This window comes from Chlorocebus sabaeus, chromosome 11 (assembly GCF_047675955.1).
Source record: "Chlorocebus sabaeus isolate Y175 chromosome 11, mChlSab1.0.hap1, whole genome shotgun sequence".
In the NCBI taxonomy this organism is placed as follows: Eukaryota; Metazoa; Chordata; class Mammalia; order Primates; family Cercopithecidae; genus Chlorocebus; species Chlorocebus sabaeus.
Genome location: NC_132914.1, coordinates 3,287,447 through 3,312,818, shown reverse-complemented (window position 1 = coordinate 3,312,818; position 25,372 = coordinate 3,287,447). Strand labels below are relative to the sequence as shown.

General features: G+C 53.0%; 1 protein-coding gene across 6 annotated transcripts in view; it reads right to left on the bottom strand.

Annotated features, from left to right (window-relative positions):
• TEAD4 (TEA domain transcription factor 4) overlaps window positions 1–25,372 on the bottom strand; it is an 85,693-nt gene that overhangs the window by 24,743 nt on the left and 35,578 nt on the right. For all 6 annotated transcript variants that reach the window (XM_073020390.1, XM_007967247.3, XM_007967250.2 and 3 more), the window contains 3 exons: window positions 24,510–24,764; window positions 4,635–4,699; window positions 3,458–3,520 (listed from right to left, as the gene is read on the bottom strand). In XM_073020390.1, the coding sequence (XP_072876491.1) occupies window positions 3,458–3,520; window positions 4,635–4,699; window positions 24,510–24,764 (383 nt within the window). The remainder of the gene's footprint in view (window positions 1–3,457; window positions 3,521–4,634; window positions 4,700–24,509; window positions 24,765–25,372) is intronic.

Sequence of the window (25,372 nt, the reverse complement as noted above, 5' to 3'; positions counted from 1 at the left end):
CGACAGAGTGGGAGTCTCTAAAAAATAAAGTAAAAACAGAAGTTGAGAAGCAATGGCGAGCCTTGCACCTTACAAGCTCTTCCGAGGGATGCCTCCACACGGTCCACACTGCAGCTCCATGAGGTGCGCAGCACCACAGCCTGGAGGCTCAGAGAGGCTTAGTGCTCCCCTGCTGTCCTGGTGCCGTGCAGGTGTGGAGCCAGAACACAGCAGGCCCTTCCACTCAGCCTCTCAAGGTGACCATTTCACCCATGTGGCATGAGGCAGCCCACAGAAGGTTCACAAGAACACGACCTCAATGCATCCCGTGAGACTGGCAGGACTAGTAGGATCTTTAAGATGAAGAAACTGAGGCTCCGAGAATTCGGGTGACTAGGGTGCTGAGAGTGGTGAGGGTGGCCAGGTGAGCTTGGTCCAGATTGGCACACAGGGGGCCGTGCAAATGAAGGGGTCCGGGGAGACGCATTGTAGAGGGCGGTGGGGAGTGGGGAACCGTTCTGAGCAGTAGGTCATTGTCAACGTGGACAAAGCAGTGAAACAGATGAGGTTTGTCCCTGGTCCTTCCTGGCCTCCTCCCCACTGTCCTTTTGGGGCCAAACTTGGGCTTTGCTCTCAGAGGTTGTCTCTGATAACCAAAGAGGGAGCTAACTAGTAAGTCTAAGGGTGTGTCTCATCCAGGGACACTTGCAGTTTTCAGGAGGAAAATGCCCAGCCCAGCCCCCGGCCTCTCCCCGCAGGAGGGCATGAGGGACTTGACAGGCGCACCCCCGCGAGCCCGCAGACCTCGGCACTTAACTGCATCACGAGGCCGGGGCTGCACCTGCTCAGTGCCTGCCTTCCTGGATACTCGATCTAAACAAACGGCTGGGGCTCAGGAAACCACAGCCTGAGCAGGGTAGGGCAGGGGTCAGGAGGAAGTGGGAAGGACCTGATGGGGAGTGACAGCAGTGGCCGGGCAATGGAGCCAGGGAGCCACTAACTGGGGCCGGGAGGGGCACTTGGATATCACCTTGCTCGTCTGTCACTTTACAGATGAGGAAACTGAACAGAGCTCCAGGAGGTCCCAGTGACTTTGCCCAAGTACCCACGACCATGGGGCAGAGCCAGGTCTACGACCCAGCCTCTCACTCAGGGATTTCTACTGGATCACTCTCTAACCCAGAGCTTAGTAACTTTGGGTTCTAGATTCTTTGAGGATATGACAAAATCCTCACAGCTATCTCTCCAAGGAAACTCACATATACATGAAAATTTGCATATTTTAAGGAGTTTATGGCTCCCCTTGGTGTCTGTCCAGCCATCCACTGAAGGCTGTCCTTGGGCCCCAAGTCAGAACCTGTGGACAAGGATGAATACAATTCCCTGAGGCAAATTTGGGCCTCACAGCTGGCCCCCAAGGGGTTGCCCTAAACGCAGCAGTGGGAAGTCTATTCACCGTGGTCATCTGCGGGGTCCCGGTGAGTCAGAGGCGGACAAAAGAGGGGAAACAGGGAGCAGGGCTAGGCTGTGGGTGCTTCCAGGGTACACGAGCCAGGCTGAGAGGCAGGGAGCAACAGCTGAGGGCCAGTCAGCTGTCCCAGGGAAAAAGGAGCGAGGTGCCAGGCCACAGTTGTGGGGCTTGGGGAACAGCTGGGCTGATGGCAGGAGGAATGGAACTGAGTGGGCAGTGGGGTGTGGCTTCCTAGGAGGCAGAAAGGTCTGTGGTTCCCACCCACTCATTCTGAGATTCCTGTGTCAGGATCATGAACTGCCAGGGCCAGACGGGACCTTCAAGGTCATCTAATTCAGTGGCTTCTCTTTAATATAAAAAATATTTTTAGAGATGGGGTCTCACGATGTTGCCCAGGCTGAAGTGGCCAGTCACAGGTGCAGTCACAGCTCACTGCAGACTCCACCTCCTGGCCTCAACCTCCAAGTAGCTGGGATTACAGGCGTGCGTGCCCAGCTAGCCCAGTGGCTTTTTTTGAGATGGAATCTCACTCTGTTGCCCAGGCTGGAGTGCAGTGGCACTATCTTGGCTCACTGCAACCTCCGCTTCCCAGGTTCAAGCGATTCTCCTACCTTAGCCTCCCCAGTAGCTGGAATTACAGGTGTGTGCCACCACACCTGGCTAGTTTTTATATTTTTAGTAGAGACAGGGTTTCACCATGTTGGCCAGGCTGGTCTCGAACTCCTGACCTCAAGTGATCCGCCCACCTTGGCTTCCCAAAGTGCTTACAGGCATGAGCCATTATGCCTGACCTCCCAGTAGCTTTTAAACTGGGTTCTGAGGTCCCCTAGAGTTCAAGTGTCATGAGGTAGGAAAGGATTCAGGGGAGGAGAGGAGCCTTGCCAACCTAGATTTGACCAGAACAGCTCCTCTGATAACACATCAGTGTGATATTTTGTTGGGAGAAAAAAAGAAAAGGGGCTACATTGCTTTAAAAAAAAAATGTTTGCAGGCCAGTCCCAGTGACTCATGCCTATAATTTCAGCACTTTGAGAGGCCAAGGCAAGAGGATCTCTTGAGCCCAAAGGTTTACGGACCTCTCAGGCAAAACAGGGAGACTCCGTCTCTATAAAAAAATAGAAAAAAACGGCCGTGCAGTGGCACTTGCCTGTGGTCCCAGATACTAAGGAGGCTGAGGTGGGAGGATGGTTGGAGTTTATGAGGTCAACGCGGCCGTGAGCTATGATTGCGTCACTGCACTCAGCGTGGGTGACGGAGATCCTGTCTCTAAAAATACATCAATAAAAATGTTTATAAATGGTCTAGACTTAATGCCTCAAATGTCAGCTCTTCCCACCAACTGGCTGTGCAGGCTCTGTAGTCATCATCTCCCTGATGGAGAGCTCACACCCCCCTAGTGTTCACCCAAAGGCCCCTGGTTCCAAGGTCCCAGAGGCCTGACTCCTGTGGGGAGCAGGACTACCCCGAGGGGAATGCTGCAACATCAGGCCCCCCAGAGCTGTCACCTATGAGCAGGGGCCCTGCAAGACGGGGCTGACCCAGGGAAGGGAAGGAACCCCCAGTCCCACAGGGCAGGAAGCAGGAAGGAATTCCCCAGCTCCCACAACACCATAAACGCCACCCCCACCCCCACAGCAGGCGCCCCCCATGCCCCTGCTGCTCTACATGCTCTGGTTGAGGGCGCTAAGGCGCCCTCAAGAAATCAGGGCTGGCGGGTGATCCGGCTGCTCTGAGCCATGTGAGCCCCTCTAAGCAGGAGCCAGCGAGGGGGGATCCCAGCAGGAGCCTGGCCTGTAGCTCCCAGGGTGTGGGGAGCCAGGCGCCCACCACTTGGCCCTCTTGTGCGGATGGGAGACAGGTTACAGGCCCAACCTGGCTTTCCTCAACAGAGAGAAGCACACCGACTCGCACACCAGCAGCCACGCCCTGACCCCAAAGGGAAGGCATACTGCTGGAGAAAGCCACCACTCCTGGCCCCTCCAGCCCCCAACACTGCAGTTTCCTTACCTTTAGCTTGGCCTGGATCTCGCGAGCTTTGCGACGAGCCAGCACCTGGATGTGGCTGGAAACCTGTAGCAGGGAGAGAGGGCTCCTGTCTCTACCTCCCAACAACCTGTGTTCCCCAGCCTGGCTTCTGGCTTCCCGACCCTCGCCCTCCACCACCCTCGATCCACATCTGTGGACCGAATGAATGAAAGGGTCAACTAGTCGGCCCTCAGTCCTGCCTTGCCCAGCTAATCCAGAAGCACAGAAACTGGCAATATTTCAAAAGCGCAGTGCCGGCAGGGAGCAGTGGCTCACACCTGTAATCCCAGCACTTTGGGAGGCCAAGGCAGGTGGATCACTTGAGGTCAGGAGTTCGAGACCAGCCTGGCCAACACAGTGAAACTCCATTTCTACTAAAACCACAAAAATTAGCTGGGTGTGGTGGCACATTCCTGTAATCCCAGCTACTTGGAATACTGAGGTAGGAGAATTGCTTGAACCCAGGAGGCGGAGGTTGCAGTGAGTGGAGATTGCATCACTGTACTCCAGCCTGGGCAACAGAGCGGGACTCTGTCTCAAAAAAGAAAAAAAAAAAAAAAAAAAGTAGTGCCAATGTTTTACTGTCTGTCCTGGTGTCCTGGAGAAGGATAAGAGGGGGCTGTTGACTCTCCAGAGAGGGAAGGAGTTTCCTCCTAAGTGATGACAGCAGGGACCCCAAGAAAACTGAACCACCCAGCCAGGCATGTAATCCCACGCCTGTAATCCCACCACTTTGGGAGGCCGAGGTGGGTGGATTACATGAGGTCAGGAATTCCAGACCATCCTGGCCAACATGGTGAAACCCCATCTCTACTAAAAATACAAAAAATTAGCTGGGCGTTGTGGCGGGTGACTATAACCCCAGCTATTCGGGAGGCTGAGGCAGGAGAATGGCTTGAACCCATGAGGCGGAGGTTGCGGTGAGCTGAGATCACGTCATTGAACTCCAGTCTGGGCAACACGAGTGAAACCCCGTCTCAGGAAGAAAAAAAGAAAAAGAAAACTGGACCACCCGTGACACGCCTAACAAAGATAACTCATCCAGAGCTGCCACCCCTTGAAAGCCTACGTCTGGTCCTGGGAGGGCCTGGCTCACCTTGGGAGCAGGCTGGTGCTGGGGTACCACCCCTGGGACCCCTACCCGTCTCTTGAGGCCCACCTGCTTCCTGGTGCGGGTCTTCCCTGTCCGGAGCTTGATGTAGCGGGCGATCAGCTCGTTCCGACCTGCAGAGACACCAGCAGCCTCTCAGCAGAGAGGACAAAAGGCTGGAAGCAGCGAGGGGGGTGTGGGGCACCTTCTGCAGGGGAGGAGCCCTACGCTCCCTCTCTGCCCATCCTAAGCGGATCTGTGGGGTGAGGATTCTGTGGGTTCCCTCTCTGGATCACAGGGATCTCCCAGCAGCAAGAGGAAGACAAGGCCTCACTGTGGGGACTGACACCTGCGAACAAGGTTAACAGGGCCCATGGCCACCAACCACACACAGCCTAAGGAAGTTCCAGAGCTTCCCTTGACCCCCAGCACCGTTCCACAGCGCTGGCCACCTCCTCCCCTCTCCCCACACTTTCTCCTGGGGCCTTCTTCACACTTGGGAGGCTCCAGGCCCTCGGCCTTGCCCTGTGTGACTGCCACCGTGCCCTCCGCCTCTGTAAACGAGTAGGAGCGTCCAGACTTCTTGTCCTGTCTGCAGGCAGCAGCAGGCATGGGGGGTGCAACTGCTGGAGACACTTAGCGACCCGGAGAGGAGGCCTGAGCCTGTTCGCTCATAAAGAAAAGCCAGTCAATGCACATGTGCGGCCCCATGGCGGACTCAGAGCCCTCAACAAGGAAGGCTGAGCGCTCCCCTGGGCCCAGCCCCCGAGGGACTGCCGCTGTGCCTGAAGCATCCTGGAAAACCCCAAAGAGCGTCCATGGCTTCCAGTATTGAAAAAGATGATGGAGGCCGGGCGCGGTGGCTCACGCCTGTAATCCCAGCACTTTGGGAGGCCAAGGCAGGTGGATCACGAGGTCAGGAGATCGAGACCATCCTGGCTAACACGGTGAAAACCCGTCTCTACTAAAAATACAAAAAACTAGCCGGGCGAGGTGGCAGGCATCTGTAGTCCCAGCTATTGGGGAGGCTGAGGCAGGAGAATGGCGTAAACTCGGGAGGCGGAGCTTGCAGTGAGCTGAGGTCGCGCCACTGCAGTCCAGCCTGGGAGACACAGCGAGACTCCGTCTCAAAAAAAAAAAAAAAAAAAGAAAAAGAAAAAGATGATGGAAACGGGTTCTTCATTTCAAAGCGTCACCTAGTTCAGGAGTGGCATGTGCCCACACAATGGGATCCATGGGTGCTACGGACAGGGGCCTGTTCACAGAACCAGGGGCCAGTTCGGGCTGCGTGGTCAGGCAAGCCCTTGGGTGGCCCTTGACCCCTGGGTAGCGTTAGACCATACAGAAAAGCATTGGGTGAGGAGAGGCAGAGCAAGAGGGCTTGAGTGCGGGGATCAGAGGGAGCAGCTGCCAGCCCGTCTGTCCTGCGGAGCCTGGAGGAACTGCGGCCGTCCACGGGAGGCAGCTGCTGATGGTGGGGGAGGGGAGGGGAGTGGGCTGCCTGCCACCTGGGTTGTAACCAGAATGCACGGCCAAGGCCAAGCTGACCCCCCAGCTGACCTTTCCCCAATGCCAAGGCCAAATTAAGAGGCTACTCTCCAGAGGTACTGTCTGCCAGAAAAGGTTTGCCTGTCAGAGGAAGGAGGGAGGGGAGAATCGGAGTCTGGGGACATTGTCTGTGGGCTGTTCTGCACCTAAAACCCTGAGTCCACAAGATGTCTCCTCTCAAAGCGTTCTAGGGAAAGGCTTTGGCAGTCCAGTGAACCGTTGACAGTTCTACCCTAGGTCTAACTAAAGTCACCCGTGCAGCATCTTGGGTGTAAGTCATCACCAGTAGGTGAATGAACTAGGGCCACAGACCTGCCAGCTGGTGAGCCAGACTAGAGCCTGGCAGCTCCACAAATGAGTTTTGGGAGCACGGTAAGTTTCTTCCCTTTAAGGACCTTCACTCAGTCTTCTCTTCTTTTTCTTTTTTTTTTTTTTTTTAAGAGACGGAGTCTCGCTCTGTCACCCAGGCTGGAGTGCAGTGGTGCGGTCTCGGCTCACTGCAAGCTCTGCCTCCTGGGTTCACGCCATTCTCCTGCCTCAGCCTTCCAAGTAGCTGGGACTACAGGCGCCTGCCACCACGCTCGGCTAATTTTTTGTATTTTTAGTGGAGACGGGGTTTCACCGTGTTAGCCAGGATGGTCTGGATCTCCTGACTTCGTGATCTGCCCGCGTTGGCCTCCCAAAGTGCTGGGATTACAGGCCTGAGCCACCGTGCCCGGCCAGCCTTCTCTTCTTGAATCTAGTTCCTTTTAGGTTTTTCCTGCAGATTTTTCCAAATTTCTACATATGTAGGAAACAGACCTCAACGCTGGCTCAGTGAGAACACTCTGTGGCTCAGTTTCCTTTTCTGTAAAATGAACATGCTCTAGGCCCAAGTAAGTAACCCAGTTCAGAGAGCAGTCTGCAAGCAAGGAAGAGCATGAGGGAGGAAGAAGTTCCCAAGAGCTGTGAAGTGGGTGATGGTGTAGCAGGAGCAATGGGGATGGCAGACTATCTGGGATACAGTTCTTGGTTGCTCCTCCGGCCCGTGCCTTGCACACAGGTTATCATGTGCTCATCGGTTGTCTGTGTCTGTCTTTCCTTGTTAGACTCTCAACAGCTCAGAGGAAAAGATTATGCATCCGTTCAAGTCTGCATCTCCAGTACCTGGCACCTACTCGTTGAACGAATGAACGAGTCTGGTGTGACTCCCAAAACATATCTAGAATTCATTCGGCCACTGTGCAGTACCGCACCTTCCAGGGTCCAAGTTCCCGTCATCTCTGGCTTGCATTAGGATCATCACCGTCCATGTGTATTCCCTACTCCCAATCTGCTCAACACAGCAGCTGCAGCGACCCTATTGAAATTCAGAAGCCCTCCAACGGCTTCCATCTGCCCCAGACTAATGGTGTCCAAGTCCTTACAACGGCATGGAAACCCCTGCAGGATCTGGCCACCCCAGTTCAGTCACCTCTCTGATGTAGTCTACCTGCTCCATCCTAAACCTCCTACTGTCCTGCAATGCGCCAGGCCCACACCTGCCCCACCAAGGTCCTTGTGCTTCCTGTTTCTCCTCCAGGGAACACTCGGCCGCAGAGTCCCACACCACCTGCACCCCTCGGGGGCCTCTCTTCCCTGACCACCCCACCGAGGGCTGAAGTCGTACTCCTACCTGCCCACCCTGGCACCCACCGCCTTTCCTTTTCTCCACAGCACCTTCTAGCATAACACATAATCTAACTTATTTGAGTACCGTCTGTGCCCCCACCCCCATCAGAACCACAGTCCATGTGAATAGGGATTTTTGGTCTATTTATTCACTTTTTTATACCCAACACCTAGAAAACTGCCTGCATACTGTAGGTGCTCAATAAATACTTGCTGCCTGAATGACAAGGGAATGAATGCTAAGATGCTGGTCAGATGTCCTGTAACTGTTTTAGTCTTCTCAGACAAAGGAGTGAGTTAAATACACACAAATAACCTTATACTTCTGATTAGTCTGACGTAACTTTCAAAGCGCCATCCTGTCCTGGTCTCATTGAACTTTTCTGCACCTGAGCAAACCCAGACTTTTGTGAAGACTAAGACATTTAGAAATTGGGAGGCTGGGCGCGGTGGCTCAAGCCTGTAATCTCAGCACTTTGGGAGGCTGAGACGGGCGGATCATGAGGTCAGGAGATGGAGACCATCCTGGCTAACACAGTGAAACCCCGTCTCTACTAAAAAAACACAAAAAACTAGCCGGGCGAGGTGGCGGCGCCTGTAGTCCCAGCTACTCGGGAGGCTGAGGCAGGAGAATGGCATAAACCCGGGAGGCGGAGCTTGCAGTGAGCTGAGATCCGGCCACTGCACTCCAGCCTGTGTGACAGAGCGAGACTCCGTCTCAAAAAAAAAAAAAACAAAAATACAAAATTAGGTTAAAAACTTTTGGGGGCAATGGACATATTCATTATCTTGATGGTGGTGATGGCTTCACAGGTGCCTCCATCTGTCAAAATGTGTCAAACTGTCCACTTTAAGCATGTACAGTCTGTTGTATGTCAGTTCTACTTCAATGAAGCAAACGTTAAGTTTAGGGACTTGGAAGGGGCCCATGGAAGTGCCGGGTCCTAACGTGTAAACCTCATTAGCTTCACAGTAAATCCACCTCCTCCCTGCAATGGGCAGGTAACGATACCTATTTGCCAGAGAATTGCACCAGATCCCCACAGCAGAGCTAAGACTAACTGTCCAGGTGTGACTTTTGGCCCAGGGGCTTGAATGTGGCCCGAGGCCTGGTCTAGCCAGGATGCTTAGTTAATGGAACCTCCTCTCATCAGGCAGGACTGCCCCGTAACAGTGCTGCTTCCTCTGCAGCCTGTAGTGAGCAGCAGTAGGGAGACCTTGGCCCCCATCAGCTGAGACCCTCACCCCAAACATCACAGAGGACTCAGCCTCTGCAAGGAACCCCTGCCCACCGCCCCACAACTACCTTCACCTTCTGCCACAAGGTTCCAGGGCTCTGCTGCTAGAAAAGCCATCTTAGCCCTGGGCAAGAGGCTAGGAAGCGGGCAGGACAGGAGCCACACCAAGGGGTCTAACGCAGGCTCAGCCGTCTTCTTTTTTGTTTCGTTTTTCTGAGATGGAGTCTCGCTGTTGCCCAGGCTGGAATGTACTTGGTGTGATCTTGGCTCACCGCAACCTCCGTCTCCCGGGTTCCAGTGATTCTCCCACCTCAGCCTCCCAAGTAGCTGGGATTACAGGCACACACCTCCACGCCTGGCTAATTTTTGTATTTTTAGTAGAGACAGGGTTTCACCATATTAGCCAGGCTGGTCTCGAACCCCTTACCTCAAGTAATCTGCCCACCTCAGCCTCCCAAAGTGCTGGGATTATAGGCATGAGCCACCACACCCAGCTCGTTTTTGTATTTTTTTCTTTCTATTTTTATCTTTTTTTTTTTTTTTTTGAGACGGAGTTTCACTCTGCTGCCCAGGCTGGAGTGCAATAGTGCAGTCTTGGCTTACACCACAACCTCTGCCTCCCGGGTTCAAGGGATTCTCCTGCCTCAGCCTCCCAAGTAGCTGGGATTACAAGCATGCGCCACCATACCCGGCTAATTTTGTATTTTTAGTAGAGACGGAGTTTCTCCATGTCGGTCAGGCTGGTCTCGAACTCCTGACCTCTCAGGTGATCTGCCTGCCTCGGCCTCCCGAAGTGCTGGGATTACAGGTATGAGCCACCACACCTGGCTTTTCTTTCTTTTTAAAACTGTACATACTGGTTGACTAGCCCTTATCTAACATGCTTAGAACAAGAAGTGTTTCAGATCTGGGGTTTTTTCAAATTTGGGGGCTACTTGCATTATATACTTACCAGTCGAGCATTTCTAATCCTAAAATCCATCAGCACTCAAAAAGTTTCAAACTTTGGAGTATTTCAGATTTTGGATTTTCAGATTTGGGATGCTCAACCTGTATATCTGGGGGTACAAAGTGATGTTATGATATATTTATATAATGTGGAATGATTAAATCAAACTAATTAGCATGTCCATCATTTCAAATACTTATCATTTTTCATGATGAGAACATGAAATTTACTTTCTTAGCACTTTTGAAAAATGCAATACATTATTATTCGCTGTAGTCACCATGCTGGGCAATAGGTCTCCAAAAACATTCCTCCTTGACTGGGCATCATGACTCACACCTATAATCCCAGCCCTTTGGGAGGCCGAGGCAGGAAGATCGCCCAAGCCCAGGAATTCAAGATCAGCCTGGGCAACATAGTGAGACCCCACCCCATCTCTGCAAAAAAATAAAAATAAGGCCAGGCACGGTGGCTCACGCCTGTAATCCCAGTACTTTGGGAGGTCGAGGCGGGCGGATCACAACGTCAGAAGATCAAGACCATCCTGGCTAACACAGTGAAACCCCGTCTCTACTAAAAATACGAAAAAATTAGCCGGGCGAGGTGGCGGGCACCTGTAGTCCCAGCTACTCGGGAGGCTGAGGTGGGAGAACGGTGTGAACACGGGAGGTGGAGCTTGCAGTGAGCCGAGATCGCGCCACTGCACTCCAGGCTGGGTGACAGAGCGAGACTCTGTCAAAAAAAAATAAAAAATAAAAATAAAAATAAAAAAATAATAAAAATGGGGCCGGGCGCGGTGGCTCAAGCCTGTAATCCCAGCACTTTGGGAGGCCGAGACGGGCGGATCACGAGGTCAGGAGATGGAGACCATCCTGGCTAACACAGTGAAACCCCGTCTCTACTAAAAAATACAAAAAAAAAAACTAGCCGGGCGAGGTGGCGGGCGCCTGTAGTCCCAGCTACTCGGGAGGCTGAGGCAGGAGAATGGCGAAAACCCGGGAGGCGGAGCTTGCAGTGAGCTGAGATCCGGCCACTGCACTCCAGCCTGGGCGACAGAGCAAGACTCCGTCTCAAAAAAAAAAAAATAATAATAATAATAATAATAATAATAAAAAAAAATTAGCCAGGCGTGGTGGCACATGCCTGTAGTCCCAGCCACTCAGGACGCTGCGGCAGGAGGGTCACTTGAGTCCAGGGGATTGAGGCTGCAGTGAGCTGTGATCACACCACTGCACTTCTGCCTGGGAGAGAAACACCCTGTCTAAAACAAACAAACAAACAAAACGGAAAAACAAAAACTAAAAACCAAAAACATTTCCCCATCTAACTGAAACTGTATCCTTTGACCAACACCTCCCCGTCGCGCCCGCCGGAGCCTCCAGTAACCACCTTTCTACTCTCCGCTTTGAGCTCCGCTGTTTTAGATTCCACCTGAGTGAGCCCTCCGGGCATTTGTCCTTCCGGGTCTGGTATATTTCACTCGGCACACTGTCCTCCAGGTTTGTATCTGTTAAAGTTGTGTTTTTCCCCTGGCTGTCTGGGGAGCTTCCACTTCCTCTCCCTTGCTGGCTCATCTCAGACCCTCCAGCCTCGTTGTGCTGGTCAGGGGTGATGCCGGCAGTGGAGAACGCCCTGTGGGGGAGTGAAGTGTGGGGTGTCTGTGGGTGTCTGTGGGTGTTTCAGCCAAGGGGAACAGGTAGCTTCCTTCCTGCCACCAGGGGTGCTCTAGAGGTCAGCGCAGCCATTTCACTGCCTCCAGGCCAGCTGGCATCTAATCCAGGCTTTACACACAGAGGGAGCTGCTGTGGCCTGTGACTCCAGTGACAACGTTAATGACAATGAACGCTTGCCGCACACCTCCTCAGTACCAGTATCTGTGCGGACATGGATATGTATCCTGTGACAGCTTATCTGCATTCACCCTTTCGATCCTCACAACAGCTCCATGAGGGTGGTGCTGTCATCCACCACGGACAGGGAAACAGCAAGGTTGAGAAATGTCCTCAGGGTCACAGGCAAGCAGGTGGCTGAGATTCGGGTCCACGTAGTCTGGTGCCAGTGCCCATCTGTGACTACTGCACGGTACCACTCCAAATGAACAGGGAATTGGAGGTCACTTCTCTTAGAAGCAGGGCTGGACCACATGACTCTAGAGGTCCTGTTTAGCCTGATGAAGATGAAACGGAAGCCCAGAGAGGGGAAATGACTTATTTATCGTCTCATGGCTTGCTAGTGTCCCAGGCACCACGAGAAGGTGTTTTCCAAGGCTGTCCCCAATGCTTTGAGACTCCTCCTTGCTGGCTCTTTCCCCCTAGGATGTGTTCCCCCAACAGGGCTGAGCTTCCTCTGCAAGAGATGATGCTGCTCCTCCCCTTTCGATCAATCCCCCAATTCCTAAGTCTTTGCATGAAGTAAGGTCCTGGAGGGAGATCTGACTATTTGGACCTGAGGTCCTGCCCACCACTCACGGACAGTGGTACCCAGAGCTGATGGGAGCCAACGTACCCTGGATCATGTAGACACCAGGAGGCTCCCAGAGTCAGGGGCAGGCGCGGAAGGGAGTAGGGAGCGTGGGCCTACAGGCAGAGCGTGGGAACCAGAGTGAAGACCAGCAAAGGGCCATGGCAGTGAGAAACTTGTAAGGCACTCAGCCGAGGTGGTGGCGGTGGGAAGGCTTGTCCTTGTCCCAGCTCTGCCCCTAGCTGCATAACCGCAGGCCCTCTCCCTCTGGTGGCTGAGAACACAGGCCGGGGAAGGAGGAGGCCAGTCGGGCAGCTGCGCATTGCAATGTGGCAGGTGGCCTCGGCCAACCCCAGGGCAGGCCTGGGTGGGGCTGGGAAGGACAACCCTACCAGACTGTGGCCCATCTGTCAGAGGACATGTGTCCAGCAGCCCCCAGCTCACACAGCTCACACCCATGGCCCCACCCCACCAGGGGCGAAGGCTGCCCATGGAGAAACAGGAGCTGTGGCCCAAAGGCTGAGGATGGAGCATTCCCCAGGCAGCGTCCGTCCACGAGGAATCTCTGCTTTCTCCTAGCCCCACACCCAGCCTCATACACACCCTGCCGTCACATAGCACCACCAAAATCGTTACCCCAGCTGCACAATCCTGCCTGGGCTAGGTCATTTCTGTATCTCATTTCCTCTGCGCCGAGTCCCCTCTCTCCATGGCAGCCCACCCCCCAGGCCATAAACTATTAAATGGCATGGAGTAAGTAAAACACCCGCCACTCAGCAGAGGGCCAGCAAGGTCAGCGAGTATTGTTAACATTGTTAACGAAGCCCTGTTATAGTGCATGCTATTAGCTTTCAAACTTGAAAAGGACTGAGGATCTGAGGGCACAAGCCTCCCCACCAAAGAGCGGGTGGAAGCGCAAGAGGACATCTTTGGTTCACTGTAGGCCTCGGTGGAGCAAGCAAGCACCATATTGCACCCCTGCAGGTTGGGGCTCAGGGAGAGGAGGCTGGGCCCATCCTCCCTGCCCCACCCTAATCCCCAGTGGCCTGGAAATGGGGGCCAGGATGTGTGTGGGGGCGTGCAGCTATCCAGGGATCAACTGAAGCCATAAACACCTGGGGCTGGAGGAGGAGGCTATTTGTGGAGAAGGAACTTCTGACTGAAGCCTGAGAAGGCAGCAATGGGGCCTGACATTCGAGCTGTTCCTACCATTGTCCCTGGAGGGCTCTGAGGCTTCTGTGAAATCAGCCAGGCTTCGAGGCCACAGCCCCAGGAAGCACCAAGAAGCCGGCCCGGCTCCCCACCCAAGAAGACATGCCCATTCCTGCCTCAGTCTCTGTCCTAATCACGCTCCCCCACCACGCTGTGAGCTCCTTGAGGGCAGGTGCATGTTCCCTTCACCCCGTGCTGTGCATTTGGCACCTGCTGTGTGCTCTCATCCCTGCTACTACACTAGAAGGCAAGGTCTTATTCCAATAACCTCATGAAACGATGCTCTGCAACACGAATCATTAAGGAAATGCAAATCAAAAACCACAAGATAGCGCTTCACACCCACTAGGATGGCTATGATCCAAAAAATGGAAAATAACAAGTGTTGATGAGGATGTGCAAAATCAGAACCTTTGTTCATTGCTGGCGGGAATGTAAAGTGATGCAGCTGCTGTGGAAAACAGTTTGGTGGTTCCTCAAAAACTTAAACATAAAATTACCATATAAGCTAGCAATTCCAATCCCACAAGAACTGAAAGCAGGGACTCAAGATACCTGTACACCAGTGTTCATCGCAGTATTAGTCATAGTAGTCAAAAGGCAGAAGCAATATGAATGTCTGTCCACAGGTGAACAGATAAGCAAGATGCAGTCTATCCATACAATGGAATATTACTCGGTCTTTTTTTTTTTTTTTTTTTTTTGAGACGGAGTCTCGCTCTGTTGCCCAGGCTGGAGTGCGGTGGCCAGATCTCGGCTCACTGCAAGCTCCGCCTCCCAGGTTTACGCCATTCTCCTGCCTCAGCCTCCCGAGTAGCTGAGACTACAGGCGCCCGCTACCTCGCCCAGCTAGTTTTTTGTATTTTTTAGTAGAGACGGGGTTTCACCGTGTTCGCCAGGATGGTCTCGATCTCCTGACCTCGTGATCCGCCCGCCTCGGCCTCCCAAAGTGCTGGGATTACAGGCGTGAGCCACCGCGCCCGGCTACTCAGTCTTTAAAAAGAAGGAAATTCTGATACACGCTACAACATGGATGAACCTTGAAGATATTGTACCAAGTGAAATAAGCCAGACACAAAAGGGGAAATACTGTATGATTCCATTTTTCTTTTTCTTTTTTGTTTGAGATGGAGTCTCACTCTGTCATCCAGGATGGAGTGCAGTGGCGCGATCTCAGCTCACACTGCAACCTCCACCTCCCAGGTTCAAGCAACTCTCGTGCTTCGGCCTCCCAAGTAGCTGGGATTACAGGTGTGTACCACACCCAGCTAATTTTGTAATTTTTGTATTTTTAGTAGAGACGGGTTTTCACCATGTTGACCAGGCTGGTCTCGAACTCCTGACCTCAAGTGATCTGCCCACCTTGGCCTCCCAAAGTGCTGGGATTACACACGTGAGCCATCACGCCTGGCCTGATTCCACTTCTTTTTTTTTTTTTGAGACAGAGTCTCGCTTTGTCACCCAGGCTGGAGTGCGGTGGCATGATCTCGGCTCACTGAAACCTCCGCCTCCCAGGTTCAAGAGATTCTCTTGCCTCAGCCTCCGGAGTAGCTGTGATTACAGGTGTGCACCACCACACCCAGTTAATTTTGTAATTTTGTATTTTTAGTAGAGACGGGGTTTCACCATGTTGGCCAGGCTGGTCTCAAACTCCTGACCTCTTGATTCACCCGCCTTGGCCTCCCAAAGTGCTGGGATTACAGGCGTGAGCCACCGCGGCTGGCTTGATTCCACCTTTATGAAATGCCTCGAACAGGCAAATCGTAGAGGAAGAAAAGAGAACAGGTTACCAGCGGCTGGGGCAGAGGGGAATGGGGAATTACTGTTTAATGGGTACAGAATTTCTATTTGAGATGATGGAAAAGTTTTGGAAATGGATGGTGATGATGGTTGCACAAAAAGGTGAATGTACTTAATGCCACTGACCTGCACACATAAAAATGGCTTAAATGGTTAATTTTATGTAATGTATATTTTTTCACAATAAAATAAATAAAACCAAAACATCCCCCACAAAGGCAATAGTAGTATCACTTCCACTTTACGAAAGGGAAGTGAAGCCCAAGGAGGTTAAATAACTTGCCCAAGGTCATGCCAGCTCTGGGGGCAGAGTAGATTTGAACACTCCGTCATCAGGCCTCCAGGCACCTCAAGCCAGGGCTATAGACCGTAGGGAGGAGCATGGGAGCAGCTAGAAACCCACAAGGCAACAAAGCAAAGAGGAGCAGAGAATCCCGCGAACGAGGCCATGGTGAAGAAGTGGGGGCAGGAGCCCAGGTGAGACTCCTAACCTCTGTCCCATCGCCTTTGTGAACAGACCCCTCGACCTGCTCTACTCCCAAACTCAGCCCGAGTCCGGTTCCGGTTCTGCCTCTTAACAGCTGTGTGACTCATCCACAAAACAAGGGGATCCCTTCACCTCTGACAGTCTGATGAATCAACAGTGCTTTGCCCAGACCCTCCATCAGGTCCCCCACACCCACCATACAAAGTCCCGCCTCTAGGTCGATGCTCACAACCTCTCCGCCCCCTGGCCTGGAGCACTGCTATGGTTTGAGTATCTGTCCCCTCCAAAATTCAGGTTGAAATTTAATCTCCCATGTGGCAGTACTGACAGGTGGGGCCTTTACGGAGTGATACGGCCCTGAGGGCACTGCCTTCATGATGGATTAACCCACTCGTGGATTAATGGGCTAACGGGTTAGCACGGGAGTGGGACTGGGGGCTATCTCAGAGGAAGAAGAGGCCTGAGCAAGCACAGCCGGCCCCCTCGCCACGGGATGCCTGCACCACCTTGGGACTCTGCAGAGTCCCCTCCAGCACGAAGGGCCTCACAGATGCAGCCCCTCGACCTTGGAGCTTCCTGGCCTCTGTAACTGTAAGGAATAAACTTCTTGTTTATTACCCAGTTTCAGGTATTCTGTTATAAACAACAGAAAACAGACCAAGACAAGCACCCACCCTCAGCTCCGCTTCCTTCAAGACAACTTCCAAGATAAATCTGGTTGATACTGGCTGTGGACAACCCTGGTGTCTGCCTGGGTGGCTAACTGTCCAGAGGGGTTTCTCCTGCCCCTCTCATTAGACCATGAAGTCATGGAGAGCAGAGACCACACGGCCTCAGTACGGCCTGCCCAGTGGGGGTGGGCGCTTAATAAGAGCTGACGGGCAGCTGATAGGATGGCCCACCTGGGACACCGGAGGGGAGAAGCAGAGAGAAAGGCAGGGAAAAGAAGAGGCAGGAAGACTCGGGAAAGTCAAGAGCAACCTCAGGAAGGTGAGAAGCATAGGAGGCAGAAAGGGATGAATGCAGAGGAAACCCCAGAGCTAGCCACAGCCCTCCAGAGAGCAGGAGGCGGGACGCGAGCCCACCTGGCCAGCACTGAGTGTGAGGAGTGGGGAAGGCGAGGAGCAGGCAGAAGGGGGCGAGAAGTTGTTCAAATCCCACCACCTGCATGCTAGGCTAGGCCGACTGCGAGCCTGGCCAAAGGACGTCAGAGAGGCCAGCATTGGCTGTGCCAGGGGGAGGGTCACACAGTGACAGGGCAGAAATGAAAGCGGCTGTGAGCAGGAGAAGACAAGCACCCCGGGTCCGGGAGCCGGCCCACGAGGGTGAGAGGTGCTCAAGGGGAGGGCCGGAGCCAACAAGCGTGGGAGACTCAGCTCAGAAATAGCAGGTGTTAATCTGTCATGCTGCTTTGCATGTCATCTGCATGTCTGCCTGGCCTTGGTCAGCGTGTTCTATGCTGGATGTGTCATGGCCGCAGGCCTAACCCCTGTCCTCAAACAGCTAAGGCCAGGTCCCCAGGTCAGGAGTCATCCTCTCAGCCCCACCCCATACCCCACTGGGCCAGCCCACTTGGAAAGGGACTGGTGGTCTTTGGATGCAGGGAAGTGAGGGGTGAGAAAAGACCAGAGCTCTGGGGATGCTGGAAGCAGCTGGGGGCTCAGAATGGAGCTGGGGTACACAGAGGATGGGAAGCGCAGGTCCCCGAGGGGAAGATGAGAAGACAGGAGGGGAGCAGCCACAGTGAGCTCAGGTCTGAGTCAGCTCTCAGCTTGGCCTCCCGTTCCGCCTCCCAGAGGGCCCATCCCACACACTGGGGTGAGCTCAGAGCTATCTATAGCTCCCAGCCGGGCCGGGCAGCTCTGCCTGCTGACGGCCCTCCATCAGTCCCCACGCAGTCCTGCCTTGGCTCGGCCCCCGGGACTGGTAAGAAGAGACGGGGTGAGCGGGTGTCTGGATCCCAGCAGAACCTATGCTCATGCAGGACAGGTGCTGTGGGGGCTGGGCGGTTGTCAGAGCCTGCAGTATAGCCTCCAGGGCCCTGCCCAGGGCCTGACCCACCTGGAGCCAGGACCAGGCAGCGGAGGAGCAAGGCCGTGCAGTTGACAGAGGAGCGCCAAGCTCGGAGGCAGGAGAACTGGGTTAAAGCCCCACTCTCCACTTCCAACTTGAGAGACTGGAGAAACTCTTGGCTTCCCTGGACTTCCATTTCTGCATGTGTAAGCACAGATGCCATTCCTCCTTCCTTGAAGGGACCCTTGAAAGGACCGAAAGATCACCGATGCCCAGGATGCTGGGAGCGCTGGCGTGTGATGAAGCACAGGGAAGCAGCACCTCTGCCCCTCCTCGCTCTTCCTCCAGGCCCTCCCGAGCGTCCCCGCCCCATACCCCTCTCCGGGTCTCAGCACAGGGGAGGAGCAGCATCCGAGATGCCAACATGGCCAGGACAGTTTGCCAAACCATTTTCAGTCTGCTTCCCCGAGTCATTGGCTTCCCTCCTGCCAAAGAGAATTCCAACCCAAGGCCTGCCAGAGATCCACAGCCTGGCGCTTCCCCAGGCTTGGTCACAGTCTCTTATCCCCAATATCTTTACATGTGAAGCAGGTTCAGAAACATCTACCTATAAGAACTAAATAAAACTAAGTATCCACCCAAATGTCCATCGGCAGACAAATGGATAAACAAAATGTGGTCTATACAATGGAATATTACTCAGCCTTAAAAAGGAAGGAAACTCTGACCTAGGTTACAATACAGATAAACATTGAGGACCTTGTGTTAAGTAAAATTAGCCAGTCACAAAAGGCAAATGTTTTATGATTCCACTTATATGAGGTAACTAAACCTTTAGTCAAACCCATAAAGACAGAAAGCAGAACGGTGGTTGCCAGGGCTGGAGGGTGGGGAAGATGGCGAGAATGGGGAATTATTGTTTAAAAGGTAAAGAATTTCACTTTGAAATGAAATATTTCCGGTGATGGGTGGTAGTAATGGTTGTACATCAATGTGAATATATTTAATGCCATCAAACTATAAACTAAAAAACTATAATGATTAAAATGGAAAATGTTACGTATATTTTTACACACACATACACCACCCTCCCAAAAAAGCAAGTACTCAAAAGCCCTTGGTCCCCAGGGGTGCTCAATTCCACAGACGTCTGTTGATTTACCGCATTCTGGCATCTCCACGGGGCTCTCCCAGACACCCACAGCGCCCTCCGTCCTTGCCCCTTGCTGGATGCCTCATGCACACTTAGGATTTCCAGCCCATCTCTGCCTCTAAAGCACACAGACCTGGCCTGTAAAGGGTCAGGGCACACACTCCCCAGCCAAGCCGTTTGCCCTTCCCTGCACTCCCCCTGCCCTTTCTCATTTCATACCTAAGCTCATAATCTATAGCCATCCGCTCCTCCACCAAAGCAGAGGAAAGAGCCTGGGGGTCCCAGAGGCTGCGTCTCTCCTGGCCAAATGGGAACAATTTCTGCAAAGCACCCAACACCACATCAGACACCCCCAGGTGCTCCACACACAGCTGTCTCCCCCATGACGCTTCCCCAGGCACTAAAAGTAAGAAGCAAAACTTCACAAGTAGAAGCGGAAGGGACTTCACAGGATGCAGAGGAAGAAAATCCCAGGATGGCCGGATCTGCTGGGACCCTGAGTCTGCAGCGGCTCACGCCTGTAATCCCAGCACTTTGGGAGGCCGAGGTAGACGGATCATCTAAGGTCAGGAGTTCGAGACCAGCCTGGCCAACATGGTGAAACCTCGTCTCTACTAAAAATACAAAAATTAGCCGGGCGTGCTGGCGGGCACCTGTAATCCCAGCTACTCGGTAGGCTGAGTCAGGAGAATTGCTTGAACCTGGGAGGCGGAGGTTGCAGTGAGCCAAGATCGTGCCACTGCACTCCAGCCTGAGCGACAGTGAGACTCCATCTAAAAAAAAAAAACCAAGAAAATCGCAGAATGACAGTTGTGCAACAGGCCTGGGGGGCATCTGGCACAGAATAAAGCAGGAGGGCGGCAGCCTCCGGGAGGCTTACTTTTAGGGAAAAAAAATCTTAGGTCACCTGGTATACTGGACCATATTAAGAGAATTTTAGGCCAGGTGCAGTGCCTCACTCCTGTAATCCCACCACTCTGGGAGGCCCAGGCAGGACTGCTTGAGTGCAGGAGTTCACGATCAGCTCGGGCAACACAGCAAGACCCCGTCTCCACAAAAAATAAAAAAAGGAGCCAGGCACGGTGATGCTTGCCTGTAGTCCTAACTACTCGGGAGGCCGAGGTGGCAGGATCGCTTGAGCCCAGGAGGTAGGGCCTGTAGCGAGGCAGTGAGCTATGACTATGCCACTGCACTCCAGCCTGGATGACAGAGCAAGACCTTGTCTCTTAAAACAAAGAAAAAAAAAAAAAAGTGAGAATTTTACTCTTTTCTGAACAGTTTGAAGATAAACTAATGATAGATGTAGACACAAGTGACCAAATGAAAAAAATCAAGAACATTATCTCCAGGAAAACCAAAAAGCTGTATGAGAAAAGAAACGTAAAACTATATGGAACAGCTATGACCAATGTTTACTTTGTAAAGATACTAAAGTCTCGAATATAAGTTTAATCAAAAACTATAAGAAGGCCGGGCAGGTGACCCGGGCAGAAGGCCGGCTGTAATCCCAGCACTTTGGGAGGCTGGGGCAAGAGGACGGCTTCAGACCAGGAGTTCGAGACCAGCCTACACAAGGCCGTGAGGCACCATCTCAATAAAATATTTATTTTTTGGCCAGGTACTGTGGTTCACACCTGTAATCCCAGCACTTTGGGAGGCCGAGGCGTGTGGATCACCTGAGGTCAGGAGTTCGAGACCAGCCTGACCAACATGGTGAAACCCCATCTCCACTAAAAATGCAAAAATTAGCCGGGTGCCTGGGTGGCAGGCGCCTATAATCCCAGTTATTTGGGAGGCTGAGGCAGAAGAATCGCTTGAACCCAGGAGGCAGAGATTGCAGTGAGCCGAGATAGCGCCACTGCACTCCAGCCTGGGTGCAACAGAGCAAGACTCCATCTCAAAAAAAAAAATTATTTTTTATTTTACATTTATTTTTTACTTTTCTCACTCTGTGACCTGTAATCTGTAGCCTGTAAGTCTCACTCTGTCACCGAGGCTAGAGTCCAGGGGTGCAATCTCAGCTCACTGCAACCTCTGCCTCTTGGGTTCAAGCGATTCTCCTGCCTCAGCTTCCCAAGTAGCTGGGACTACAGGCACGTGCCACGATGCCTGGCTAATTTTTGTACTTTTAGTAGAGACGGGGTTTCACCATGTTGGCCAGGCTGGTCTCAAACTCCTGACCTCAGGTGATGTGCCCGCCTCGGCCTCCCAGAGCGCTGGAATTACAGGTGTGAGTCACCGCGCCCGGACTTTATAAAAAACTTTACAATTAGCCAGGCATGGTCGTATGCACCTGGCTATGGCAGTGCATTGCTGGATTTTCCAATGCCTCTTGCTCCTAAATATGGTCACAAGACTGGATTCTGGACAGTAAATATACCAGGGGTTAGTTTCCCAGTGTCTTCCTTAAAGGTAGCCAGGTCACTCTTCTTCATCCCATTCTCCGTCTGCTAGCTGCAATGTAACTCCTGGAACCGAAGCAGCTGCTTGGGCCTTAAGGGAATATTCACAATGGAAGTCATGCTCATGAGCCACAAGACGGAAGCATCTGGGTCCCTGAGAGCTTCATGGAGCAGAGCTGCCACACCTTCCCTGGACTACCTACCCTCCAGACATTTATAGGAGAGAGAAGGAAATTTCTCTTATACAAGCCACTGCTATTTGGGATCTGTTAAAGCCAAACTTCATCTTAACTGCCACAAACACATTCAAGTATTTTATTTAGAAATACAGATGCAAGGTCAGGTGTGGTGGCTCACACCTGTAATCCCAGCACTTTGGGAGGCTGAGGCAGGTGGATCATGAAGTCAGGAGATCAAGACCCTCCTGGCTAACATGGTGAAACTCCATCTCTATTGTGCCACTGTACTCCAGCCTGGGCGACAGGGGAGAGAGCGAGACTTTGTCTCAAAAAAAAGAAATACAGATTCAAAGAAAAAAGAAATACAGATGCAAATGGTAGAATAAAAAGATGAGGCCAGGCGCGGTGGCTCACACCTGTAATCCCAGCACTTTGGGAGACCAAGGTGGGCAGATCACATAGTCAGGAGATCGAGACCATCCTGGCTAACATGGTGAAACCCCATCTCTACTAAAAATACAAAAATTAGCTGGGCGTGGTGGTGGGCGCCTGTAGTCCCAGCTACTCAGGAGGCTGAGGCAGGAGAATGGCATGAACGCGGGAGGCGGAGCTTGCAGTGAGCCGAGATCGTGCCACTGCACTCCAGCCTGGGCGACAGAGTGAGACTCCGTCTCAAAAAAAAAAAAAAGACGAAAGAGTTGGCATCTAGGAAGATCTAGGAAGTTGCACTTGGGAATGAGCAGGAGAGGCCCAAAGAACTTGTGTTTCTGCTTTAAACCTTGTACTACAATTTTACATTTTAAGCTATGCACATAAAATATACGTAATTGTAAAAAAGAAAAAAATAGGCGAGGTGCAGTGGCTCATGCCTGTAATCCCAACACTTTGGGAGGCCGAGCCAGGCCGATCATTTGAAGTTAGGAGCTCAAGACCAGCCTGGCCAACATGGTGAAACCCACCTCTACTAAAAATACAAAAATCAGCCGGGCGTGGTGGCACATGCCTCTAGACCCAACTACTTGGGAGGGTGAGGCAGAAGAATCACTTTAACTCACGAGGCAGAGGCTGCAGTGAGCCGATTGCTCCAAAAAAACAAAAAGAAAAGAAAAGCCAGACGCAGTGGCTCACGCCTGTAATTACAGCACTTCGGGAGGCCAAGGCGGGTGGATCACCTGATGTCCGGAGTTCAAGACCAGCCTGACCAACAAGGAAAAACCCTGTCTCTACTAAAAATACAAAATTAGCCAGGAGTGGTGGCACATGCCTGTAATCCAAGCTACTCAGGAGGCTGAGGTGGGAGAATCGCTTGAACCCAGGAGGCAGAGGTGGCGGTGAGCTAAGATTACGTCACTGCACTCCAGCCTGGGCAACAAGAATGAAACTCCATCTCAAAAAGAAAAAAAAAAAAGAAAAAGAAAAAATGAGCAACCACCAGAGCAAGAAGTGGTCAGAGCAGGGATGGTCTGGAGAGCCGACCCAGAAGTAAGGGAGACTCTGGGGAAGCTGAGCAAAGCAACAGTGGTAGGGGTGGCACCAGTGTTGGGTACGGAGGAGAAATGAATGGAAACCCGTGAGAGCGGGCAGCTGGTCTGGGGCTATCCTGTTGGAAGTCAGGCAGAGGCCTTGTTGTCACTGACTTCAGTCATTTAGACACTCACTCAGGGCTCTCCATCCTGCCCCAAGACCACTGTTTCGAGCTAGGGTTCTCAGAGGACTTTCCAACGGGAACAGAAGCCTGATCTGGACCTTCCAACAGCCATTCAGTTTTCATTCTCGCTTCATTTCTCTTTCTTTCTTTCTTTCTTTCTTTCTTTTTTTTTTTTTTTGAGATAGGGTCTCACTCTGGCACCCAGGCAGGAGTGCAACAGTGCAATCATGGCTCCCTGCAGCCTTGACATCTTGGCCTCAAGCGATCTTTCTGCCTCAGCCTCCCCAGTAGCTGGGACTACAGGCTAGCGCCACCACACCCAGCTAGTTTTTTAAATTTTTACTAGAGGTGGTGTCTCGCTTTGTTGCCCAGGCTGGTTTCAAACTGCTGGCCTCAAGTGGTCCTCCCACCTTGGCCTCCCAAAGTGCTAGAATCACAGGCTTGAGTGAGCCACCATGCCTGGCCCCTGCTTCATTTTTCCAGATGCTCCCTCTTCCATCCAAAAGTCATCGTGGCCCCATGCCACCTGCTCGGCCCTTCCCACGTGGCGCTGAACAGTTTCTGTTGTGTTCTGCAAACCCAGTCACTCACGAAGATCGAGCCATTTCTGGTGACCCTCTGCCGGGCTGGGGGCCTTTCCTAGGGGAGTGGTCTCCAGCACTCTGCCTCTCCTAGGAGCGCTCCAGGCTGCCTTGCAGAGCCAGTATCTGTGGGTTCACATTCCCCGCACCCCAGATGACGGGCTGGGACCAGACCTGCCCAACCCACACCAGGCACACAGAAGGCCCGGCGTGTGTCTGCCGCACGAATGAGTGAGTGAATGAGGGAAAGAGGGGATGACTGAGCATCCTTCAGTCAAAGTGGGCAGCCTGGTGCTCAGGCACCTGCTGGGGTACAGCTTGTGGGGTGCTCCCCGTCTGCTCTGGGGGCTCGTTCTACCCCACCCAGACTCGCCCTTTCCAAACTCTCCAAGATTCCCACTCCCACAGCTGCTCACTGCCAGGGGCCCCACCCTCCACACCCCCTCACAGGCTCCTCCTCAGACACCCCCATCCCTGGGAGCCCAGGAAGGAAGAAAAGCAGTGTCCACCCGACGAAGCCCCAAGTGGTCATCCCCCTCCGCGGCCTGGCAGGAACCCCAAGGTTTCGGGGTGGGCCCCTTGCCTCAGCCTCAGGTACGGGGCCGAACCTGACGGGCTCCTTACCGTACATCTTGCCCTCGTCCGACAGGATAATTTTACGCCGGCCACAGGGCGGGTAGATGGCCAGGGCCTCCTGGAAACTCTGCTCAATGTCCGGGCTCCACACGCCCTCTGCATCATTGTCGATGGGCTTGTCCAGCGCCTGACTGCCCCCAGAGACGTTGCTCCCCTCAGGGGAGTTGGGAGAGCTCCACTCGTTGGAGGTAATGGTGCCGGCCTTGCCCTCCAAGGCTCCGCTTGGAGGAGCACCCGTTGGACCTGTGGGGACAGGAACCGCAGCCCCAGTGAGAAGTGGAAAAACTGTGTGGGTCATAGGATGAGGGCACTCCAGGGAGTGCCAGAGCCCAAATCAGTTGCTCAGGAAGCAAAGCGTAAAGTGACAGGTCTGTGAGAATCAAGCCTGGGGTCTTGAACAGGTCATTTCTCCTCTGGAGACCTTGTCTTCCCATCTGTCAAATGAGCACAATGACCTAGGCACTCCCTGACATCAAGGTTCTAGGAACCCAGGCAAGGGCTGAGAAGTAGGAGACAAGGACGCAGTGCCAGGGATGCACTGACATTAAATCAACACTGGGCAAAAAGCATGCAAAATACTGGGGACTATTGGTGGGAATGCAAAATTGTGCAGGCCGGGCGCTGGGGGTCACGCCTGTAATCCCAGCACTCTGAGAGGCTTAGACAGGTGGATCACTTGAGGTCAGGAGCTCAAGACTAGCCTGGCCAACACGGTGAAACCCCATTTCTACTAAAAATACAAAGATTAGCCAGGTGTGGTGGCAGGCACCTGTAATCTCAGCTACTCGGGAGGCTGAGGCAGGAGAATCGCTTGAATCTGGGAAGTGGAGGTTGCAGTGAGCCGAGATCCC